The 24228-nt window shown below is 33.3% G+C and overlaps 1 protein-coding gene across 4 annotated transcripts in view; it reads right to left on the reverse strand.

Moving 5' to 3' along the window:
* LOC118182762 (dehydrogenase/reductase SDR family protein 7-like) overlaps positions 1–24228 on the reverse strand; it is a 104335-nt gene that overhangs the window by 2629 nt on the left and 77478 nt on the right. For all 4 annotated transcript variants that reach the window (XM_085825694.1, XM_035352142.1, XM_035352139.1 and 1 more), the window contains exons 3-6: positions 19529–19626; positions 15129–15348; positions 13740–13832; positions 1050–1202 (exon numbers count right to left, since the gene is read on the reverse strand). In XM_085825694.1, the coding sequence (XP_085681820.1) occupies positions 1050–1202; positions 13740–13832; positions 15129–15348; positions 19529–19626 (564 nt within the window). The remainder of the gene's footprint in view (positions 1–1049; positions 1203–13739; positions 13833–15128; positions 15349–19528; positions 19627–24228) is intronic.

The raw sequence follows: 24228 nt of genomic DNA on the forward strand, positions 1-24228 counted from the left end.
TATTTGCCAGGACAGCTTATCTACCTGAAATTACGATACTTTCCAATAATTGAAGATGATGTGAATAATTTATACATTTAGATTAAATTTAAAAGCAACGGATATCTCTATACAGCATAACATTCTATTTTTAAAACTAACAATCCACCAATGAAAAGCTGCCTGAATTCACATTGTCTAAGCTTTCTGCAAATGAAAATACCAACTTCAGATCACAGGCAAAATTATCTTCATTCTAAATTCATGACACCACCTTACTTCAAAATAAAATTAATGTTTTGCCAACTAAAACATCTATAGGCTATGAAGCATTTAATTTATAAACCCACTTTCAGATGACAACCGCTCACATGGGGAAGTAGTTAGCAACTCTTGCCTTACCAGAGAACATGGGTTCGAATAACAGGAAAGGTTTGGATGTAATTTGTTCATCCCTTCATAAGATTCTCTCCCTAGTGGCCTACCTACTAGGTGCCTCCATAACAGAGACCATCGTTTCCTGCCTTAATAGTGGCCAATGCTTATAAACTATGCTTATAGAGTCTGCTTTTGAAGGAGGGGGAGGGGGACTTTTGCATGACATTTTTAAAAAGATATTTGTTTTGAGCAGATTAATCTCTCAAATTCTAACTTTCTCTGTTGTATAACATTTATTGTCTGTTAGTACTATTAATAATTTTCATATCAAGAGATTTTTCAAATAATACGCATTTTCTCTTAATTGAAGTACTGTAGTTTAAATCTGTGATTGAAAACTCAATTAGATCAAAACATAATTTTCCAAAATGAATGGTATCAGATGAGATACCATTTCAAAGTGTACTGTAATCAATCATCATCTGTCTGATGATGATTGATTACAGTACACTTTTCTCAATAAGAACACATTTTGTGAATAGTCAGCAGTTGCCTAAATTTCTTTAGAAATGTGAATTTTTAATTCCATAACATTTTGGTAATGATACATTTTTTCTTATATAATCTTGTGTAATATCTATAATAAAACAAGACTAAACAATTATTCTAAAAAGTAGAGAAACTATTCTTACCACCATATCTGCTACCATCACCAGTGACAGCATTTAATGAAAGATTTGTCTGTACATAACCTGGACTAACTACACAAACACAAACATTTGTATGACTGAGTTCAGACTTCAAAGTATCAAAAAATGCTTGAGTAGCATGCTTAGATGCTGCATCTGTGAAGGAAAAAAAACATTTAAAATAACAAGACTACAATTGATACAAAATAAGTTCACTACAATTAATGCAAAATATTAAATCGCAATAAATAAACTATACAATAATATTCAAAAACACGCATTCAAATTATTTATGCCCAGAATGCACTAAGGCTGCTTGCACATTTTTTAGATGATTTTGCTTTGCTATAAAATAACTGTCAGCTTGGAATTTTTATTTTTTAACTGCAATCATATTTTTGAAAGTATAAATTATTGTCTGCTATTTAACAGGTTTGGTTTCATGTAAAATGGCATTTCTAAAGAAGCAGACAATAGAAAGCCATGTCTGTGGTATTTCCGAAGAATTTACTCATATCTAGTTATTAAAAAAGTGTGAAAAACATATTCTAATCAAGCGACACAGTCGCAGAGCAGGTACCTAGGCTACAGCTTTACCCTGTGTATAACACGTGAGGAGTGAGCATATATTTCTGTAATAGCATAAACATGGCAATATTTAATGCGAAGCATACAGGTGCTCTAAAAAGAGCAGTGATGACGAGGAAAACGAAAAGATAGTAGAAAGTTCATGATGTAGCAACTATAGTTAATAGGCATAAGTAGTATTGGATAGCTGATTGAAGATTTGACTTGCAGAATTCCGCATGTAATTAGAAAAGTTCATTTCAGATGCCACTGGGAGCATAGTTCCTTCTAGAAGTTCGACCGCTGCTGTACTGACGTAGCTGCTGCATTCGTCGTAGAGGTGGTAGAAGAGTCAGGTGACTTGGAGGAACTAGAGCTGCTGTGATTGGAGGAGAGTAAGGTGAGTACAACATTAACTATCGGCAGGCAGGAAAAAAAAGGGGGTAGGGGCTAGGGGAGGGTTTTCAGAGTCATACATAATTTAGTGATAAGTTGAGCCAAAAAGAGGGGAGGGGCTAAGGGGAAATACAATTTTTTGCACGGTTTAATTACGTATCAAGGCATAAATTAATTTAAAGGTAGTAATTAAGTATTAAAGCAGCAATAATAAGATTTTAAGTTTTTGATGCATAGAATATACAATTCCTTAATTCAGAGCCCGTAGTAATGCGCCAGACCTTCTGATGTTGTTAATATCATTGAAATCATATTTCATTTCTGGGATACTTGGGTTTTGAACACTGCTAATCTTTCTGTAGAATTTCTTAGCTATTTTGGGAACATACCATTGTAACTGAGGAATTCTAAATTCCTCGTGAATAGCAGAGTTTCTGATGAACCATCGGCATCTGATAATTTGCCGTAAAGTTACATTTTGCAGTATTTGTAATTTTTTAATATGTGTTTGACTGGCAAAACCCCGAACGGGAGAGGCATAAGTAATTATGGAACGCAAAATGACTTTATACAAGAGTAATTTATTATCTATAGACAAAACTGAATTCCGAGAAATTAGGGGGTAGAGTTTAGCTTTAGCAACTCGGAATTTTTGAGCTAACTGTGTAATGTGGGGGAGCCATGTTAATCGTTTATCTAACGTAATTCCTAGGTATTTGACAGTCCTGGCCCCACGGGATATCAGTGCCATACATAGTAATTTTTTTAGTAATGATTCTCTTTCTGGTGAAGAGTATGGCTTCAGATTTGTCGACATTGATCAGAATTTTCCATTTTTGGAGCCAGGCCTCCAGTGCATGTATGTGAATTTGTAGTTCTTGTGTGAAATGGTCTAAAGATGCACTTTTTGCTAGAATCGCTGTGTCATCAGCGTACATGGCAAGTGTAGTGTAAGGGGTCTGTGGGATGTTGTTCGCATAAAGTAGAAAATAAATTGGGTCAACCAAGGACCCTTGAGAGAAGCACGCATGGATATGTCTCTGAGTAGAGTACGTGTTTTTGTAGCGAACAACAAAGTGTCTCTCATAGAGATAAGATTTCGTGATGTTTATGATGTATCTTGGGAATCCCAAGTTTATGAGTTTGTAGATTAAGCCGTCTAACCATACTCTGTCGAAAGCTTTCGATATATCGAGAAAAAGTGCTCCAGTGCTCTCCTTCTTTTTCAGTCCTTCGGCTATGAATTCTGTTACACAGTAGAGTTGATGAGTGGTGGCATGCTTTCTTCGGAATCCATGCTGCTGAGGGATGATGATGTTTTTCTCGTTGATATATTCGAGAATTCTGTCATGGATAACAGCTTCTGCAATTCTGCTGAGAGACAAAAGTAGACTTATCAGCAAATAAGAAGCAGGTTCATTTTCAGGTTTGGAAGGCTTGTGAATGGGAACAATGACTGCTGTTTTCCAGGTTTTCGGGAAGTAGTTCAGGATCAGCATTTCGTTGATGATATTGGTGAGTTTAAATAGCATCATGTGACCCATCTGCCGGATCATCTTCATACTTATCCTGTCCTTTCCAGGGCTTTTCCGAACTTTCCTTTTCTCGATATATCTAATAATTTCCGAAGGTTTAGCTAGACGAATGTTGTCTGCGTTTGTTTTTGAGAAGTATTGATTGTTTGTGCGACTAAATGTGAGTTCTGTATCTGGGTTAGCAATGTTGTTAGTGAGAAACTGAGATGCATAGTTATCAGCTAGTGACTCAGCTTTCTCAGCTTCGGTGTATGCGATTCCATTTTGGCCATTTAGGGGCAGAATATTTGTGGAGCATCTTTTAAATTTGAAGACTGCTTTCCATATTGAATGATCATCTACGGAGAGAATCCAAATAATTAGACCAGTCTTGTGAATGGGAATTAGTAAGGGAACTGACTTCCTGATTTAGTTGATTTAATAATCGTTTGTCATCAGGGCAGCGAGATCACTGCCATTCTTTTCTAGCTCTGTTGCGTCTTGTGATTAGTGCCTTAACTTCAGGATTTCGAGAGTGCTTGAATACAGGGACCACTTTGCTATGGACGTTTGATATCTAAAGCTATGATAGGTAATACTGTCAAAAAAGAGAAGGGGGAAACATCAAAATCTGACTTCAAGTGGAAAAATTGTTCAAATACAGTACAAAGTCCGAGATCTGGACGTCCAATATCCGGAATGATCTAAGATCTGGACCTCAAAGCCACCAACAACCCTTGTTTTATTTTTTTTTTTTTATTATTATTTTTGTATGCTTTACACACAAGCATTTGATTTTTCCCACATAATAAAACATGCAGAGAGGCCCTGTTCTTAATTCACTTTGCCACTGAATAGAATACCTCGTCACTGAGGAAACAATCATTTTAGAATAAATTTGTGTGATCAATAATTTCACTTCGTAGTAGCGTATTTGCTTGGCACAAATTTCAAACCCAAACATTCTACATAGAAACATAGTTCACAAACAAACACATTTTACACCAACTAGTATTTTATATCCCTGAATTCATAATGGCGAATCATTATTTATTATATTTAGCTTTCATCATTGCATGCTTCTCAGAACATGACAACTTGTGTAATGACTCATGCAGTGATGCGTAAACAATTTTTAATTGAATAATAAAGAGTATGGTAAACTTTTTTGTTATCATTACGCTTGACCATGATTACAGTTTTAAGCTAAATGCACTAAGAAATGTTGACGAAGTAGTGAAGAAAGTGACAGAGAGGTTATTGAAAATGAAAACATTCTAATTGACAAGTTAGTCGAAATTCTCGACAAGAAATTACAGGACTTGAACAAGAAATTAGATCTATCTGTAGAATTAAATAGAAAATATTAGCACAAAAAAAACAAAGCAACTTTCAATGAAGGAAATGTTTAATAAAGTAAACAAATAAATAATTAGCTTTTTTTCTTGTAAATTTTGATACCCTTTAGATCATAAATGCTTCATTATTTCATAAATCACCAACTCATATTTTTAATTTTATAATTTTTACCTGACATCTGAGGAGATTTAAACTGATGTTCCAATATCTGGAAAAATCCCAAATCTGGAATCACCAAAGTCCTGACGAGTCCGAATCTCGGACTTTGTACTGTACATATCTAAGGCAGAAACAGAATGTTCTGAATATTGGAAAGGCAACATCTTTATTGTTAAAAAAAATCTACCAGATTAACGAACAACTGCAAAATCATTAAAATGCTCAGTGTCAAATGTAAACAAAGTGATTAATGCCGATTTGCATCTTTAAAGGAAAAAAAAAATTACATGCATCATCTTTCTCCATAACATATCATCAAATGCAGAATGCACTTAAGAATTCTTTAAGAGAAACATATATCCAGACAAAGGGAAAAATTTTGTCCCCGTAGATGATTCTTGGGTGTATTTAAATGACTGCAGTAAAAAGAGAGCCATTTATTACAATCAAAGAAAAGAAAAAGTCTCAAAATATGGTTCAAAGAATTCAAAGAAAGCTTTAAAAGGGAATTTATGATTATATTGATTGTTTTTAATAGAAGGGCAAATTAAAAATAAAGAGAGTGGAGAAAAATGTTCAGATTAACTGCACATATTGTCAGAACATACTTTGTATGCAATTTGCAAATATGAAACACTTTCTCTTTAGGCACAGTGCCATCAATCAGTAAAACTGCATCATAATAAAGCATGCAGCCGCATGTCAAAATCCACTGTTAATTCCCCCCCCCCTCCAAAATGAAACAAAAAACAGCATCAAGGCCAGACCCTTCACTCATATCTCTACTAAATCTTTTGATTATCACTCATGGATTTTTTGGTTTTTGAACTTTTAAAAAGCAGATTGTCCAAATGTTGACCTACAAGCCTCCTTGGACTTTTGAAAACTGTTCAAGAGGAATGAGTTAAAATAAAGGGTGCTCAAATGAAAAGGCACAAAACGTTGTAACAACCAAACTGGCTGAAATTTGAATATGCCGCTCTGGCATAACATAGTGAGACTTTTGAGGATGTGAACGTAGTATCCAATGTGGTTGCTCCGCACATGCAAGCGCTCGCACATGATGCCAGAGTGAAGTAAGCACTTGTGTGTTCCATCCAATTGATGCGGCGATACGTGTGATCCCATTGTAAAATTCGACAACTGAACAGCAGAGAGATGTTACCAGATTTCTGACTGTGGAATGGAACCAGCCAATATTCATCGCTGGATGGTGGCCGTATATGGAGCAGACTGTGTCTGACAAATCAATGAAAAAGTTGAGTTTTCATGACAAGTCAAATTTCATGAAGGCTTGGAGTGTTTGAGTAATGACCTGAGACCAGACAAGGTAAAAATGGTAACCACGGTCAAACTCATCAACAAGGTGAACAACTTGGTGAGAAGTGACATCTCAAAGCGAAGTGCTTCAATTCAGAGAATGAGCTGAAGGACACAGTGGAGGATTGGCTCCTATCACAACTACAGGAATTCGGGGAAGAGGGAATCCTTCTCGTGAAACAATGGGATAGTTGGGCTCCGGCCTTTCGTGATTACTTGTGAATAAAAACTTCAGTATATCTATAGTGTTGTTTTGCACCTTTTCATTTGAACACCTGAAATACCTCTTCCAATACTATATAAGGCTATTTTGGAAATAAAGATGTAGATAGTAAAGAATAAGGATTATCAAACAGAACATTCAAAATAGAAAAATTTTAGGTAAAATATTTCTGTAAATACAATGAAAATTGTCTAAAAAATGTGCAAACATCCTATGTATATATCAAGTCTCTATGGCATGCTAACAAATAGCAGCATGAGGGGTTGTCCATTGCACATACAAAAAAGAAACTCCTGGACTCAACATTATGCTGGCAATTTTAGAAAATTCAGTTTTATGAAAGGTACTGATGAAGAGCTATTGTATGTTATTTGTTATATGGCCTTATCAAACAAAACCTTCAAACCTGAAGTAGCACTTGGAATTAAAACATCCAAACTATGTTAGCAAGCCAATAGATTTGCTTGAGAATAAGAAGAATGAATTAATAGTTGGCATACAGACTATGTCTTTGAATTTTTCTTAAGGCCTTTGTCTGAAAATCTAGTTATAACTTGTTATGAAAATTCCCAAGTAATGCTATAACTGAATATCTTCATACAGCTGAGAAAGAGTTAATAGTTCTTGCAATGAAAATGTTGGACTCTTGGATATGTGAAAAAAAACAGCAAAAGTAAATAAATATATTGTCTTTTCTCCAATAATACATTGAAGTATAGAATCATGAAAATAGCAGATAACATCGAAGAAGCAGTAATAGTTCACTTAAAACAGTGCAATTTTTTTTCCTTCAAATCGATAAAAGTACAGATATATTGGCAAAATAAAATTTAATGTCTTTTGTGAGATATAATTTTAAGAATGCATCTAATGAAGAATTTCTATTTTACAAACTATTGAATACAAGAACAACAGAGCAAGAAATTTGTATAAAAAAATGAGTGGGAGTGAGCAGCAATGGCAGCCATCCATGCACAGCTTTTTCCAAAAATAAAAGCCATGATATCAGAATATGCTCGGTTGCATTGTAGCATACACAGTGAAACCTTGGCCATAAAAAATGCCAACGCTTTTGTAAACTGCTATGCAAGAGTGTATGAAATTCATAAATTTTATAAAACATCATCCCTTGAATTCCAGGTTATTCAGTGCATTGTGTAAAGAATATGAAGACCTTTGCGAACATGAACATCACATATTAACATCTTTTGCAGTGACTATGAAAGTCTTTCAATGCAAAGTACTATAGCTATCTAATGAGAATGTTTGAAGTTTTAATATTTATAAACCAACATCCCCCACCAACTAGAAATACAGTATTTAGTGATGTAAATTTGTTGATGAGCTTGCCTAACCTTTGTGACATTTTTTTTATCTTTTAAATAAATTTATCTTTTGTGAGGAGGTAACAATGTAACTGAAAAAGCTCAATTTGTACGCTCTTTATATGGGAGCAGAAAATGATAATGTTTTTATTAAGCTAACTGAAATGCTAAAAAATATATAATTTTTGCTCCATACCAGATGAAGTTTCAGTTACTATGGAAGAACATCTGATAGGATTGCAAACAAATATAAAAGAATATTTAGCTGAAATTCATAGCAAAATGTGGATAAAAATTCATTTCACAATTAATACAGAATCAGAGATGGAATTATTAGATTCAGATACTGAATCCCTTACTGAACTATTTTATGATACAGTGCTTTTATTGGCAATGTTTTTGTCAATGAAATGCAAGAAATCTATGTTGTAACATTAGAGAAACTGTAAAAAATATCCAAATTGATAATGTCCAAATTTGATAATGCAATTACACAAAAACTTGTTTAATAAACATAAAAATTAAATCAGCCATGTTCCTTTAACAACAATGAGTATTTAGTACCATCTACTAAAAACATATGTACTGTACAGATGATCTAGATTGCTTGGCTTTAATGAATAATTACACAATGTAACCTAACCTTTCCTAACACAGCATTCACTGCCAACTGCCAGTCTTCATCAGTAACCTATCAACAGGTTCAATATGACTCTAGACGGCTCATATTCACAAGTGATAGATAACTTTCATGATTTTATAGTTCATCATGTCTGGCCATTAAAAAAAAGTCTCACCGAAAACTGAAATTGTTCCCACCTCCCTTGGGGAAAAAATGTGTAGCAAGCCCCATGTGCAACTGATGCAGTGACAAAAATGAAAAAATGTGTAGCAAGCCCCATGTGCAACTGATGCAGTGACAAAAATGCACAGCTGCATTTGAATAATTAAATCATTTCTTTATTAACCATTTTGAGTACCAAGCAGGGCAATCGAGATTTTGTGTCGAGAAAAACCCAGTACATTTCGAACATTGTGAACAAAATGACAGACACTTATGCAGGGATACGTCTGATCATTTTGCAAACTGCAATGAGAAAAAGATGACAATCGAGTTACCTAACAAATACAAGAAGTGCTATTGCTCCAACTGGGATTTATCGATGTAAAATAAACATAACACTATTGCGCCACTTAGTATTTCTCGACATAAAATAAAACAAGCGCTGTCATGCTGCTTGGGTCTTTTCCTACTCATTTAGAGAAAGTTTGGTTGCACTATTTGGCATTCTTCGACAGCGTTTTTTCAATACCCTCTGGGACTCAAATGGTTAAACAAGTGCAAAAATCTCCTATTTACTACTGCTACTTTAAGCTGCTTCTTCTAAAATATATGTACAGGTAGAAGTAGGTGGGATACTAGAACCCTCAAAAAAAGTCTCATCTTGATATTCAGAGACAGAGAAAGAGAATACAGGAAAAAAAAGGCACACTTCTTTTTTAATGTTTCCAAGGATAACCCATTGTAATTGTTTGGTATTGAACTGAGTGTGATGATTCCCTTCCAGCTGAAAGCATAAGCAGCTTAGCTCTCATACACAACATCTTAAGACATGAACATATTCCCAAGTCTAACTCTCAAAGAGAAATTGCAGAACACCAGTTCTTAAAAGTTGGACATAATACAGGGTGCATCCAGAAAGTAATGAAACTGATTCCAGAAAATCACTTATTTGAAGATAATTTTACAGACATTTAATAATCTTCAAAATAGCCTCCTCCTGCATTGATACACCATTGGCAATGACTCTGCTACCCATTGATGTCTACCTGGAAGTCTTCAGCTGTAATGCTGTTCAGAACATACGTTATGTTCTGCAAGTTCTCCAGATTTTCAAAACGATGACCTTTCAAGCTGGGTTTTAACCGGGGGGAATAGAAAAAAGTCTGGCGGTGACAGATTGTGGCTGTACAGTGGTTGCAGCAGTGGTGCAACATTGTGCTTTGGCAGGAACTGAATCATTTTGAAGGATGTGTAGACTGGCACATTATCGCTGTGCAGAATTCAGTTGTTTGTGAGCTCCAGGTGGATATGCAAAATTCAATTCTTCAACCTTTTAAGCACTTTGTAAAAATCTACACTAAACTGTCTGTCCAGGTGGCACAAAGTCTTTGTGCTGTATTCCCTTGATGTCAAAGAAGGCAATGGGCATGGACTTCATTTTGATTTGCTCACTCGAGCCTTCTTTTGTTGAGAAGATTGGGACATGTGCCAGTCTGCACTCCGTCTCTTTTTTTTTTTTTTTTGGGATCATACTGAAAGACCTATGTTCTGTCACTCATGATCACTCGCTTCAAAAAATTAGGATCACTTGTTAACACCAGAAAATTCCCACGAAGTTGACTAGCAGTTTTCTTTCTGTCTATCGGTCAAAACCCTTGGAACAAGCTGGCATAAATTTTCCACATTTGAAGTTCTTCCTGATGATTTGATGCACAATCAGTTTTGTAAATCCCAATGTTTCCACAATCATTAGAATACTCATTCAACGATCAGAGTCCAGAAGTGCTTAAGTTTTGGCCACATTGTCTGAAATTCAAGAACTTGATGGAAGCCCAGCTTATTGTTCCTCATCCATGTCCTCTCTTTCGTCTTTAAAGGCTTTTTCCACCTAAACAACTGAACCTTGGACAAAAAATACTTCCCATAAGCTACTTGTAACATGCCAAACATCTCAGCATTTGGTTTGTTTAGTTTTACACAAGATTTTAAGGCATATCATTGCTCAACCCTCCACTGCATTGCTTGGCTCAAAAATTTTAATCTCATTACTTTCTAGACAGACCCTATATCAATAACAAAATTTTTCACAGAACTATTAATTGTTTCTAAAGGAGCGAATGGAATTCAACAAATTCTTTTCTTAAACTTTATAACATTTAATATATATACGTCCTTTGTCAGAAAAATTCCAGGACAATTTTTTTTATTTCTGAGTTTGCAATACTAAAAAGGAACAAATGTTGCTTTTATGTTACCTGGTATGTATTCTTACTTGACATGGCCTTGGCCATGTTTCCATGCAAACTTTTTTCTTGTACTGCTGCAATCAAAAGTTTTTCTGAGCAGTTGATCTAGCATAGTCACTAGGAAATATTCTTTTGAATCATGACTTCAGATTCACAGCATTTGTAAAGTAATATAAACAGGCTATCACTTTTGACAGTTACAACTGGCATTCCATTAAATGGAAAGTACATTTATTGAAGAACCCTTTTTAATACTATGAAATAGTAGCACTAAAAAATGAAATAAATAATTATGAAAATTCTCAATCAGTCTGAACAAAGGACACTTACTAAACAAAACTGAAGATCCTGTAAGTGGATATTATTGAAGCATTTTACTGCATTTATTTTATGTTCCTTATCTTCAACTTCTGGAATTTAATTCTTAAACTCAACGGCCTATTATAACAGCTTCATTTAAATGTTTCAAATGCTAAATTGAAATCTTACATTAACAAGAAGCGTAACAAAATAAATGCACATTGGCTAATACAAAATTTCAATTGCAGTATCATTGTATTCAATTGCAGTGCTAAAATAGCATTATTTAAATTATAACCCAATTTAATTACATTTTAAGTGTTTTGTATTTGAAATATTAAATAAATTTTAATTTAAAATGAAAAGTCCTACTGTTCATTATGATATTTAAATATCATAACTGATAATCTCAAAAGTTTAGGAAGGGAAAAAACTGCTCAAAATATCGAAAATAATCAAAATGCAAATTACTTTTTAAAAAAATCTATTGTGAAAAAAATGAACCCTCATAAAAGGCAGATATCATAGTAAGAACAGACAACTTTTAAGATATTATGGTAATGTTCTGTTATTGGGACCATATTCAGGAATGTATGAATGAATGTATGTATGTATACACATACATACATTTGTACTTACATATATATACATGCACACATACAACCATACATAAATTTTTGGAACCAGTCCCCTCATAATAGAACAGAATAGATATGATTTATTATAGCATAAATTTTGTCAATACTATGAAATAGTAGCACTAAAAAATGAAATGAATAATTATGAAAATTCTCAATCAGTCTGAACAAAGGACACTTACTAAACAAAACTGAAGATCCTGTAAGTGGATATTAGACATGCTACAGAGTTCGTCACTTTTATTTTGCTAAATAAGTTTTGAGGAACCTAGAGAACTGTTAAGCGAATTCTTGCTTATTTCAAAGGACAGAGATCATAAACTCAAGAAGGGTTGCCCTTTATTCACTCAAAATAAGATTAACAGTCAGCCCCTTTTAGGGGGCTTACAGCAAAGCCTCCACTCGGCTTAAACTCAAAAGTAAGAAACAAGAACTAACTATTACTAACTAGGAAATTTAGTCGAAACTAATGCAATTCTAATCTAGTTGGCCCACAATCTGAACTAGCCAACAAACTATCAAAAAGCACATAATAATACGGCCAAGCATAGCAACAGCTTAGAGAGATGCAGCCCAAAGGCAAACGCGCGCTACTCAGGATTCCTAACTCTTTCTCTTGAAAACAGCTGAACTTTCCTTTAATACTACCTCTTCTTCATTTGCATTTAACCCAATTCTAAAAACTTATTCTGGCAGACAGTTGTAAGTTGAAATGAGACAAGATAGGATAGTTCACTAAATTAAAATAACTATTAGAAAATTAAAAATATGCTTTACAATGTTAATTATGCAATAATATAAGAAATAAGTTTTCTACAAGATAAATGGTATTTAATGGTTTTTAGATAGATATGATTTATTATAGCATAAATTTTGAATGAATGTATGTATGTATACACACACATACATTTGTACTTACATATATATACATGCACACATACAACCATACATAAATTTTTGGAACCAGTCCCCTCATAATAGAACAGAATAGATATGATTTATTATAGCATAAATTTTGTCAATACTATGAAACAGTAGCACTAAAAAATGAAATAAATAATTATGAAAATTCTCAATCAGTCTGAACAAAGGATACTTACTAAACAAAACTGAAGATCCTGTAAGTGGATATTAGACATGCTACAGAGTTCGTCACTTTTATTTTGCTAAATAAGTTTTGAGGAACCTAGAGAACTGTTAAGCGAATTCTTGCTTATTTCAAAGGACAGAGATCATAAACTCAAGAAGGGTTGCCCTTTATTCACTCAAAATAAGATTAACAGTCAGCCCCTTTTGGGGGGCTTACAGCAAAGTCTCCACTTGGCTTAAACTCAAAAGTAAGAAATAAGAACTAACTATTACTAACTAGGAAATTTAGTCGAAGCTAATGCAATTCTAATGTAGTTGACCCACAATCTGAACTAGCCAACAAACTATGAAAAAGCACATAATAATACGGCCAAGCATAGCAACAGCTTAGAGAGATGCAGCCCAAAAGCAAACGTGTGCTACTCAGGATTCCTAACTCTTTCTCTTGAAAACAGCTGAACTTTCCTTTAATACTACCTCTTCTTCATTTGCATTTAAACCCAATTCTAAAAACTTATTCTGGCAGACAGTTATAAGTTGAAATGAGACAAGATAGCATAGTTCACTAAATTAAAATAACTATTAGAAAATTAAAAATATGCTTTACAATGTTAACTATGCAATAATATAAGAAATAAGTTTTCTACAAGATAAATGGTGTTTAATGTTTTTTTAATTCTTACTTAATCAGAAATTCAAAATTAGTAAAATAACAATAATGTTTCATAGATATAGGAAATCTGAAAATAACTTAAAAAATACAGCATACATACATGAAGACCTGAATGGAATAGCAATTTTTCCTTGTACACTGCTCATTGCTATTATAAATCCAGAATCTCGTTCCAGCATGGATGGCAGAATTGCTAAATATCAAAAACAGTGCAACAAAATTATTACACGTTGCACATATTTTATGAATATAAACTTAGGAAACTGTGACTAAATATTTTATAAAAATTTAATTATATAGTAACATAATAATAGGTTTTTTTTTTTTTTTTTTTTTTTTTTTTTTTTCTGATATCTGCATTTTCATTTCAAAAAAATGCAAATGTTTAAATTTTTTCCTCTCGGATAGAGAAAAGTCATTAAATTACATTTCAATAACATGCTCAAATAAATGCTAGATGGTGGTTTTACATAATCTTACTCAGTTACACTTTCTACGATACTATATACTAAAAACAAGATAATTTTATCCAGATATTAATAACAAGATAATTTTTTATTTCCTTGTAATTTTTTAACCTACCCTTGTATTTAAATAGCTGTGGTTTTGCTATCATTTTATTATATTGTTAATTTTTTTTTATTTTTCCCTTTTCTTTAATTTTATTAATATTGAAGTACAAGAAATTGCAGTACGTGTGATGGTAGAGGCATTGGAACTATATTTCTCACTCTAAATGTTTATTATAGAAAATATACTGAAGTAAAGCAATTATTAATTTAAGAGTTAACTTTATTGAATTTATAAAAATTTGACAAATACGAATTTATATACACATATTAGACATACTTATACTGGCCCTGCCTAAGGAGATGCAGGTAGTAATTTTTTTTTAATTTTTAATTTTTTATTTTCTTACTAGACCTGCATACTGAGGAGTAACATAGTCTTATTGAAATGCTTTCAGCTTAATATGGAAAAAAAAATTTCTAAATTGGAAATCCTCCTAAATATAATTATGAGTGCAATAAATATAATACACATAAAATTTAATAGAACAATTTGGTACATTGCATGTTTCTAATTGACATTCAGCTCTTGCTCATATGTGTCACATCTCTTATTATTTTTACAATCACTTCTCAGATTTTTAATACTTGTTTCAACATTTTAGTACATAGCATGTGCAGTAAGGTACATGGCATGTGCAGACAAAGCAATTCATCAATCTACGTAATCCCTGTCACATCTTTACTTCACAGTGAACTCATGTTTAAATGATTGAAAATGATGCAGCATTGGATAAAGTAATAGATTTAATAAAACAAATCAATTTTCAGCACTTTGATATTACGCATATTCTTAATAAAGCAAATCTTTGAGAGAGGGGAGGAATGGCCGACTACAGTACAAAAATTCATTCGGATAACAGTTATAAAAATAAAATAAAATTTCCTTAACATGAAACTCTCAGCTGCTATCAACTCACCTTTCGTCAGAGCTACAGGTCCAAAATAGTTTGTAACCATAACTCTTAGATCAACTTCTAATGCTGTATCAGTAATTTCTCCTCGAGAACTGATGCCACCATTATTTACCAAGATATCAATGTAACCATATATATTAAGTGCTTCTTGTGCTTTTGCAGGAATTTCTTTCAGATTGTGAAGATCTAATGTAAGAACTGTTGGTTCATGCTTAGATGGATACTGAAATGAAAATTTGCTCATGTAAATAATAATTTAAAATAGTAATTAAACTGAATATGTAATTTAGAATATCTCATTTAACTATTTTTATTTCATTTAACGAGTTTAATATCTTTAGAGAATGTAAAATTAAAATGCTGAAGAAAGTTAAAATAACATACTTAAGACACATGTAACTTGAATTTCAAATGGGGAAAAAAAAATCATCTAAGTTAATTTTCTCCCCAGTAAATATTGAAATTCCAATTGCAAAAAGAATGATTGGTTAATTCAGAGAAACAAAGCATGTGAAGACTATTGCAAATAAAAAATAAAAAAAAAAATTAAACAAATATTATTAATCAGTTATTATAAGAATTTAGAGAATAAAATACTAAAAACACTAAACAATTATTCTACAAATCTTCTAGATTTTAAATAATGAAAAACATTTTATATAACCCATGTTTTCACTTCTTTAATAAAAAAACATCCAAACAGAATATGCGATTTAATTATGAAAAATTTAATTCAAACAGAATAAATAATTTAACCAAACATTTATAAATGACACTACACTGAAAAAAAAAAAAAATTAAAATAAATTAGGACACAAAAGATATTTTAAAGGAATATACTGTTATGAATATGTAAGTAATTTTAATGAAATTATATGCAAAGTGTAATATATCTTGCATAGTGTAATATGAAAGAGTACAAGATCATCAAGCCTTTCTAAAAAAAAAAACCAGGTCACAAGAGTAAATGCATTGAATATTGAGGAAAATTGCTATAGTGGCAAACAGCAGTAAGGTGGTGATGTTTTGATGACTAATTTCGTTGCCAAATTTGATGAGAGATTGCCGAAAGACGTGAACATTTCATGACATTTTGGTCCGATCCCCGTATAACACTAGCTAGTGCAATCGCTATGTAACTGTATACGCCTTCCAAAATTTCAAGAAATTGGAGGTACTGGAAATTTCTCAGCAAACAAGGAAAATTATATAAGACTGAAGAGAGCAGTTTTAGTTCAGAGTTTAGCTCAGAGTATTGAGCAACCACTGTGCAAGCTTACACATTTGAGGCATATTATATTGTCTAATGTTTAATGTTCTTCGTAGTTTATAAGTGATAACTATTCATTGAACTCTCTCACGCTTAGAAAAGTTGTACGAATACATCTGTTTCAGAACTGTAAAGTGTTTCTTCTGGGAGCATAAATCCTATCAAGCTATCACGGGTTCTGTGTGCATTCAATCCAATCTTAACCCGTACATACAAAACAATAGACTTAAAAAGCTTTGCTTAGAAGATTATGAATTTTATGTGCTCTTATCACAGTAGCGTGTTACTTAACAATCATTTTCTTTTTTAATTTTTTTTCCCAAGTTCAAAACATCTAACTACTTTATTAAACCATATACAAGTTCCAGCTTTTTCACAATTACATTAAAAGCACATTCTATTTCAGATACATTTCCAACTACTTTATTTTCTTTCAAAGTTCTTTTTCCTTCCTTTTTCTCTCTTTAGAATTTTGAAATGGTCTAGTTTTTTTTAAACCAACAGAAAATATGTAGTTTCCTTTTTACTCTAAAAAAAGTATTTTCATAATTCTTTTAAGGTTACTATTTCATGGACTTAAACTTTTACACTGGACTCTTCATTTAATTATTCGATTAAATAAAACCACACCACTGCTTAACTACACTTTCCATAAAATAAGTTTTGATCATGCTTTATGAATTCTGAATTATCCTGGGAAATGGGAAAGAAAGAAAAACAGAATTTGACAAAATTATCATTAACAGTTATTTATACACAGTCCAGTCACATTAATGTGACTACCACCTACTTTCAACATCAGCGTGAAATAACCAACCACAGAAGGCAGGTGGCAGCAATTGCAGTGGAGCATATATAAAGGATGTACGAGAGAATCAGAAAACGTTGCAATCATTGGCAGAATGCATAAATAGAGTGATTTACCTGACATCCAAAAGGGCATAAATTATTGGCTTTCGGGCCAAGAGTAAAAGTATTTTTGAAATGGCTAATTTTATAAACTGTTCGCATGCCTCTGTAGTAAAAGTATACAGTGCATGGCAACATGGCACTATTCAAAATCAGTGATGTTGCAAATGTGGTGCACCATGAGCCACAGATGACAGAGGTGAACGACGGCTGCAGAGATGCATTCGTGTGGATAGACATGCAACCGTTGAGCAACTCACCGCCCAGATGAACCAAGGGACTACAAACAGTGTCTCCTCAATGACGATTCAGGGAATGATGCTGGGTATGGGCCTCCACAGCAGATGCCTGGTTAAAACACCTATGCTGACTGCAGTTCATCAGCAACGATGGCTGGAATTTGCAAGGCTGTACCACAACTGGATATCCACTGAGAGGTGACAGGTAGCATTTTCTGATGAATCACATTTTATGTTTCATCGGACAGATGGACGTTGGCGTATATGGTCTGAAATGTCAGAAAAACACCGTGCAACAATTGACGGAGGGGTCAAAGCTGAAGGAGGTAGCATTATGGTCTGGGGAATATTTTCGTAGCATTCTCTGGGGGCATTCATCATTGTGGATGGCACGATGGATCAACAGAAATATGCATCTGTCCTTGCAGACCATGTCCACCACTGAATGCAAATTGTTTTTCCTCAGAATGATGGCATCTACCAGCAGGACAATGTGAAGTATCATACAGCTAACAGTGTGCATGTGTTACTTCAAAGAGTACCAAGATGAGTTTACCATACTTCCCTAGACTTAAACCCAATCAAGAATATGTGGGACCACCTTGATTGGGCTGTTCGTGCCATGAATCCTCAACGGCATAACCTAGCACAGCTGGCTACTGCACTGGAGTCGGCATGGCTCAACATCCCAGTGAACACCTTCAAGAATCTGACTCTTTTCCTGGCATATCTCACAGTGGTCCGTTCTGTGAAAGGTGGTTATTCTGGCTTCTGACAGGTAGTCACATTAATGTGACTAGACTGTGTAATTAGAATTAAAATTAAACTTTTCAAATTACATTAAATTAAAAATTATAAAACTTTACCATAAAAAGTGGATTCAGTATACACAAATACACACATTTAAACAGGTACAAAAAGAACCAAATATATTTACTACAAATATTGCAGCAATTGTGAAATTTTAAAACAATAAGGTCAGTCAGTCTAAATTTCTATGATAACATTATACATTTGAATTTAAGCCCTTAATGTTCCTTATTTTCCAAGAAAAATTATATGGTTAAAAGCCTATGTTATTTTCTTTTCAGCTTAGCTTAAATTTTTGAAGTTTTAAAAGATCTTTTCCCATAAAAAAATAAGCTGCTTACATATTATCCCATCAGTCATGAAAGTTGGCTACTATTGAATGATGAAAGTTGGTGGATATCCTGCCAAACTTACACCTGGAGAATTCTGAGCTGCATTTCTCTCTGCAACTCTTACAGTGAAATATTCATCAGTCTCTCTGCACAATCTACTGAATAGCCAATGTAGTGGTAGTACCCAACCCACTATGTTTTTACCAGAGTCGTAGCTAGGGTTTTCAGCGCCCAGGGACAACTGAAGATTTCGCATCCCCTACTGCTTGCCAAGAATGGAAAACATTTAATTCTAAAATGTCATAACATCAGTTTGGCGCCCCTTGAATTCTGTGCCCGAGGACAGATGCCCCCCTTGCCCCCCTCTAGCTACTCCCCTGGTTTTTATATTTAATAAGGCTTTTGTTGATTTCTACCATTTTATTAATCTCTCCAACTTTACAAAATACCTTGCTTAGAATGCTATTGAATCAAACTTCCCTTTTTCCCATTCAACAGATGTTGATTCTATTGGTCAGTTATAAATGTACCAAGAAGCAGTCACAAATATGATATAGCCCTCGAAATTACTTTTTTCAAAATGCAAGAAAATATACAACAACAATTAATATCTTTTTTCTTAAAAAACAAAAGCAATCAAAGTTTGAGAATCAATTGGGGTGACATCAAATAAAAATACAGATGTCATGGATAAACATGATGTCTTAATACACTCATTATTCACGTATGCTGTTTGGCGAGTTTCACTGTTGATGGGATAATATATAAGTATCAAATATAATATACAATTTAATTTACAATAATTATTTTAGACACCAGTTACACTATGTAAATAAATCATACCATTGACATTAAATCCTCCTTAACTTTCTCCAGAGCATCTCTACGTCTTGCAGCAAGTATAACTTTTGCCCCTGCTTTATAAAAAGCATGAGCAAGAGCTGAAAATATCCAGATATTTGTAACTTGAATCCAAAATAAAGTGAAAGTAGTTCTATGTCAATACAATGCAAAGGAAAAAATTCATGAATTAAATAATTTTAGAGAAGAAAAAATTCAATTACCATTAAATAAGCAAAGTAGTAAAATGAAATTTCATTAAATATTTATAACAAATATATACTTTTGTACTAGAGTGTTAACATGTACTAACATATCCTGAACTGCCCTTGAATTAGCGATACCTCATTAGTAATAAGTTGTTACTCTTTTGCCTGATTAATGGTTGTATCACATGACAAGGCGTAGATTCAATAGTACTAAAGTAGTACAATGGTACTAAAGTGTACAATGGTACTAAAGTGTACAATGGTACTAAAGTAGTACAATGGTACTAAAGTGTTAAATAATTTTTAAGTGCCAAATGTTTTTTACAGTTTCACATAAATCAGTTAAATATGCTGGTAATGGATGATATGCTTCTACATCATTTTAAAGAGTATCCCAAACGTTTTCTATGATATTTAAGTTCAGGCTTATCAATGACCATTTCAGCAGTGAAAATTCAATTTCACTGTTGAAGTGGCCTCCTCGATAAAGTGACACCGAGATCTATGACAGAGATAGTTGTCCTGCTGGTACACTCACTTTCAGAAAAGCATCAAAGGATTAAGTACAGTACAGTCTTTAATCCGGACTCGTTGGGACTTTGGCTATTCCGGATTAGGGGTTTTTCTGGATTATAGAACATCAATTTAAATCTGGTAAGATGGCATGCAGAAATTATAAAATTAAAAATATGAAACCGTAATTTATGAAATAAAGAGCAATTATGATCTAAAGGTATCAAAATTTTCAAAAAAAAAAAAAAGCTTAATATTTATTTGTTTTAGTAAACATTTCTATCAACGTAAGTTGTTTAAGTTGCTTCATTTTTTGTGCAAATACTTTCTCTTTAATTCTATAAACAGGCATAATTTCTTGTTTAGTTACAAAGTTCCACTGTTCAAGTCCTGTAATTGCTGTGCCGAGAATACTGACTAACTTGTAAATCGAAATTTTTTCCTTTTCACTAACCTCTCTGTCACTTTCTTCATACCTTTATCCATTTTTTGCAGCAATTCCACTTTTTGTTTCATGGCCATCGAAACATGCTTTCGCATTGTAGATCCTTTGGCAGCTCCAGAATCGGAAACTCTTTTTGACATAATCGAAAGTTCAAGCTTACTTTTTATAAAATTGCTCTAACAGTCTGCAAAAAATAATAAGGCGGATCCAATTACAAATTACAATATTAAGGAACAATGCAATCTGCAACATTAACTGAAATAGATAATTTTAGCCTAGTTATACCGTCCGTTATACATTAAACGCACATGCGTAAACATATTATGCGCATGCATAAAGGTATTATGCACAAGCATAAATGGTATGCATGCGCAGAAAGTTTGTAGCTTTGAGGTCAGAATTATAGATCATTCCAGATTATGAACGTCCGAATTAAAGACTTTGTATTGTAATCACCCAGCATAGTAACTGAAGACTTGGGGAGAAACACTGTTTATGTCCATTAAGAAGAATTTTCAGAAAAACTAATTTGTGTGTAGCTTCAAAATTAAAGAAAACATTACACAAAATCATATAAAAACTTGATAATATATTTCCAACCTGTATTTAATGAAATTTGTATTATAAACAAACTTCAAATATACTAATAATAGATATACAAACACACAAAATAGGAGAGACACAAATTTTCATTTCCCCCCCCCCCCCAATATGACTAAACTTCTTTCCCAGTTCCTTCTATTAAACCTTGGAGACACAAAAGTTTTTTGTTGCCATAATTGGCTTTCCCTCAAATGAGTTCTTTTCCAATCATTTTATTTTTCAGATTTTAAATTAGCTTTGCTTTTTCTTGTCTTTCAACAAGTTTTCCGATTTTTTGGCAAGCATATCAGTCTCTACTTATAATGTATCACAAGACTACTAGTGTCCTTTTTTGGGTAACCAAATCCAATGTCAAACTTAGAATTCAAAATATCTCTAAATTTATCACATCACACTGGATTGTTCCTTTTATACAGTCAAAAGTCTTTAATCCGGACTCGTCGGGTCTTCGGCGATTCCGGATTATAGATCATAAGTTTAAATCTGGTAAGATGGCATGAGAAATTATAAAATTAAAAATATGAAACCGTAATTTATAAAATAATGAGCAGTTATGATCTAAAGGGTATCAAAATTTACAAAAAAAAGAAGCTTAATATTTATTTGTTTACTTTATTAAACATTTCTTTCAATGCGCGCATGCGTAAAGCATACCTTACGCATAGCCGAAATTAGAAAATTGCAACCAGAAAACTATTTGATTTGTATTCGTGATATTTATAATGACGAGGAATTTGATTTAAATCATGTCAAAGACGGAGTAAATCGAGATTAAATACTACATTTAGTAAGGAATTATAAGCCGAATAAAATAAAAACATCTGCCCTGAAGATAACGATAGTGCTGACAGATCAACTTCCAGTTCATTGCACGCCACGACATCTTCCCCCGCGCAGAGCAGCGTGAAATTGATAAACAGATTTCGGAACGGTTAGATAAACAAAGGATATGCCTTTATCCATTTTTTGTAGAAATTCGTTTTTTGTTTGATGGACATCGAAACATACTTTCGTTTTCTAGATCCTTTGGGAGCTCCAGCATCGGAAATTCTATTTGACATAATCGAAAGTTCAAGCTTACTTTTATAAAATTGCTTTTACAGTCTGTAACAAATAATAAGCCGGATCCAATTCGAAGATTAAGGAACAATGCAATTATCAACATTAACTGAAATAGATAATTAGATAATTTTAGCTTATACCGTCCGTTATACATTAAACGCGCACGCGAAAACGTATTCTGCGCCTGCGCAGACGCATATGTGCAGTCGTAAATGTCTTGCGCGCACGCGTAAAATGCCTATGCGCATGCGTCAACGTGGGGCATGCGCAGAAAGATTTTAGCTTTGAGGTCCGGATTATGGGTGTCCGAATTAATGACTTTTGGCTGTACATCATTTAATTTTATGATTTTTAACTTTTCCGACAGGTATATTTTCATACTCTTTTTTAAGAAATAATGAAACTTTCTGTCCTTGAAGGATCTGACAAACATGATTATTTTAAATACAGCATTTTCAAGAAATGCATGCTTTCTGTTTGTATGTTTTCTTCTGAGGTACATTGTTGCTTTTCCGTTGATGGCCAAATCTCCTCTTACTTTATGAACCTATTTTTTTCTAATGCTGTTAAATAAAGCAAAGATGTTTATACAAACTTACACACCAATATATTGCCCGACTTGCAAATAATGTTCTCAATAAGAGTAAGAGGCAATGAATGAAGATCCCTCTTTTTCCCATACAAGAATTTTGGCACATCATAGGCAAAAATGTTACAAGACTGGGAAGATAATGATTTTAGGTATTATAATTCTGAAGTTCATTAAAATTGAGAATTCATCATTTTCCACTAGCAGAGATCAAAGAAAAACACTGAAAACATTCGCACTAATAGTCAGGTCCTAACGCACGTGTGATTGCTCTTTAAACTTTCATAACATTGCAGATTCTTCATTTGATTCTGCTTCTTGCCAAAAAACTGAATTCAGCCTGCATCGGAATCACAGTTTCCACGTTCGCTACTACTACTGTAGAACTGATGGATGAAGCATTACAAGGTCATCATTACAAAAGACAAGAATGGACATGAATAAGTTTGTTTGATAAAGGAAGTTGAATACAAATGCTTCTTTACTTTTGATGTGTAGAGAAAAATTGTTTTTCTCCAGTACACAAAATCTTTCTTCAGTTCCAATTACGGACATATATACTTTTGCTCCTGAAGTGATTCATAATGTAAAAGTTATTCTTATTATTTCCGCACTATACAGCATTATTACTTCAATTTTCACAAAAAAGGACATAAATGCTTTTTCCCCCAAGGTCTTCAATTTGATGCAGTGAGTCATTACATTCAAAAGCCCAGTACTTAGATGCAGTGAGAATGTTTGGTAAAAGTACCCATGTATTGCAGAAGTAAACATCTCAAACACACATAGTTATCCCGACCTCATAAATTTGGAACTTAGCATACTGGACCCATGGCTTCTTAGGTCTGGTACCATTCATATACTAGCCTACCAGAGTGATGCAGTTGGAATTGCAACACATTCCAATCATAGATGGCCCAATCCTAATGTTCTATGGCCTATACAAAATGCTTAAAATGGTGGCATGTAATGAGAAGAACAGTTTGGCTTCTGAAACCCATATGGTAAAGCAAACACCAGACAGTCCAGCTAACCAACTGTCTAACTGAATCTCACAGTAGGTGGTTCCCGAGTTCAGAGTTGGTATTGTCGATTAGAGCCAAGTTTTCAATGATCACAATCATTCAAGACAGCATATTCATTGCAAACTGCACAGTTAGTCTTTGATTTTCTACTCTCTCTATATTTTTAATATACTTTGAAAAATAAGAAAACCTCAATTCTCAAAACATTTTCTAAACTGGATGTTCTATGACCCATACAAAATGCTTAACACGGTGTC

The sequence above is a fragment of the Stegodyphus dumicola genome, chromosome 10 (assembly GCF_044657685.1).
Source record: "Stegodyphus dumicola isolate Sdum_Otavi_A_Nest chromosome 10, ASM4465768v1".
NCBI classification, from domain to species: domain Eukaryota; kingdom Metazoa; phylum Arthropoda; class Arachnida; order Araneae; family Eresidae; genus Stegodyphus; species Stegodyphus dumicola.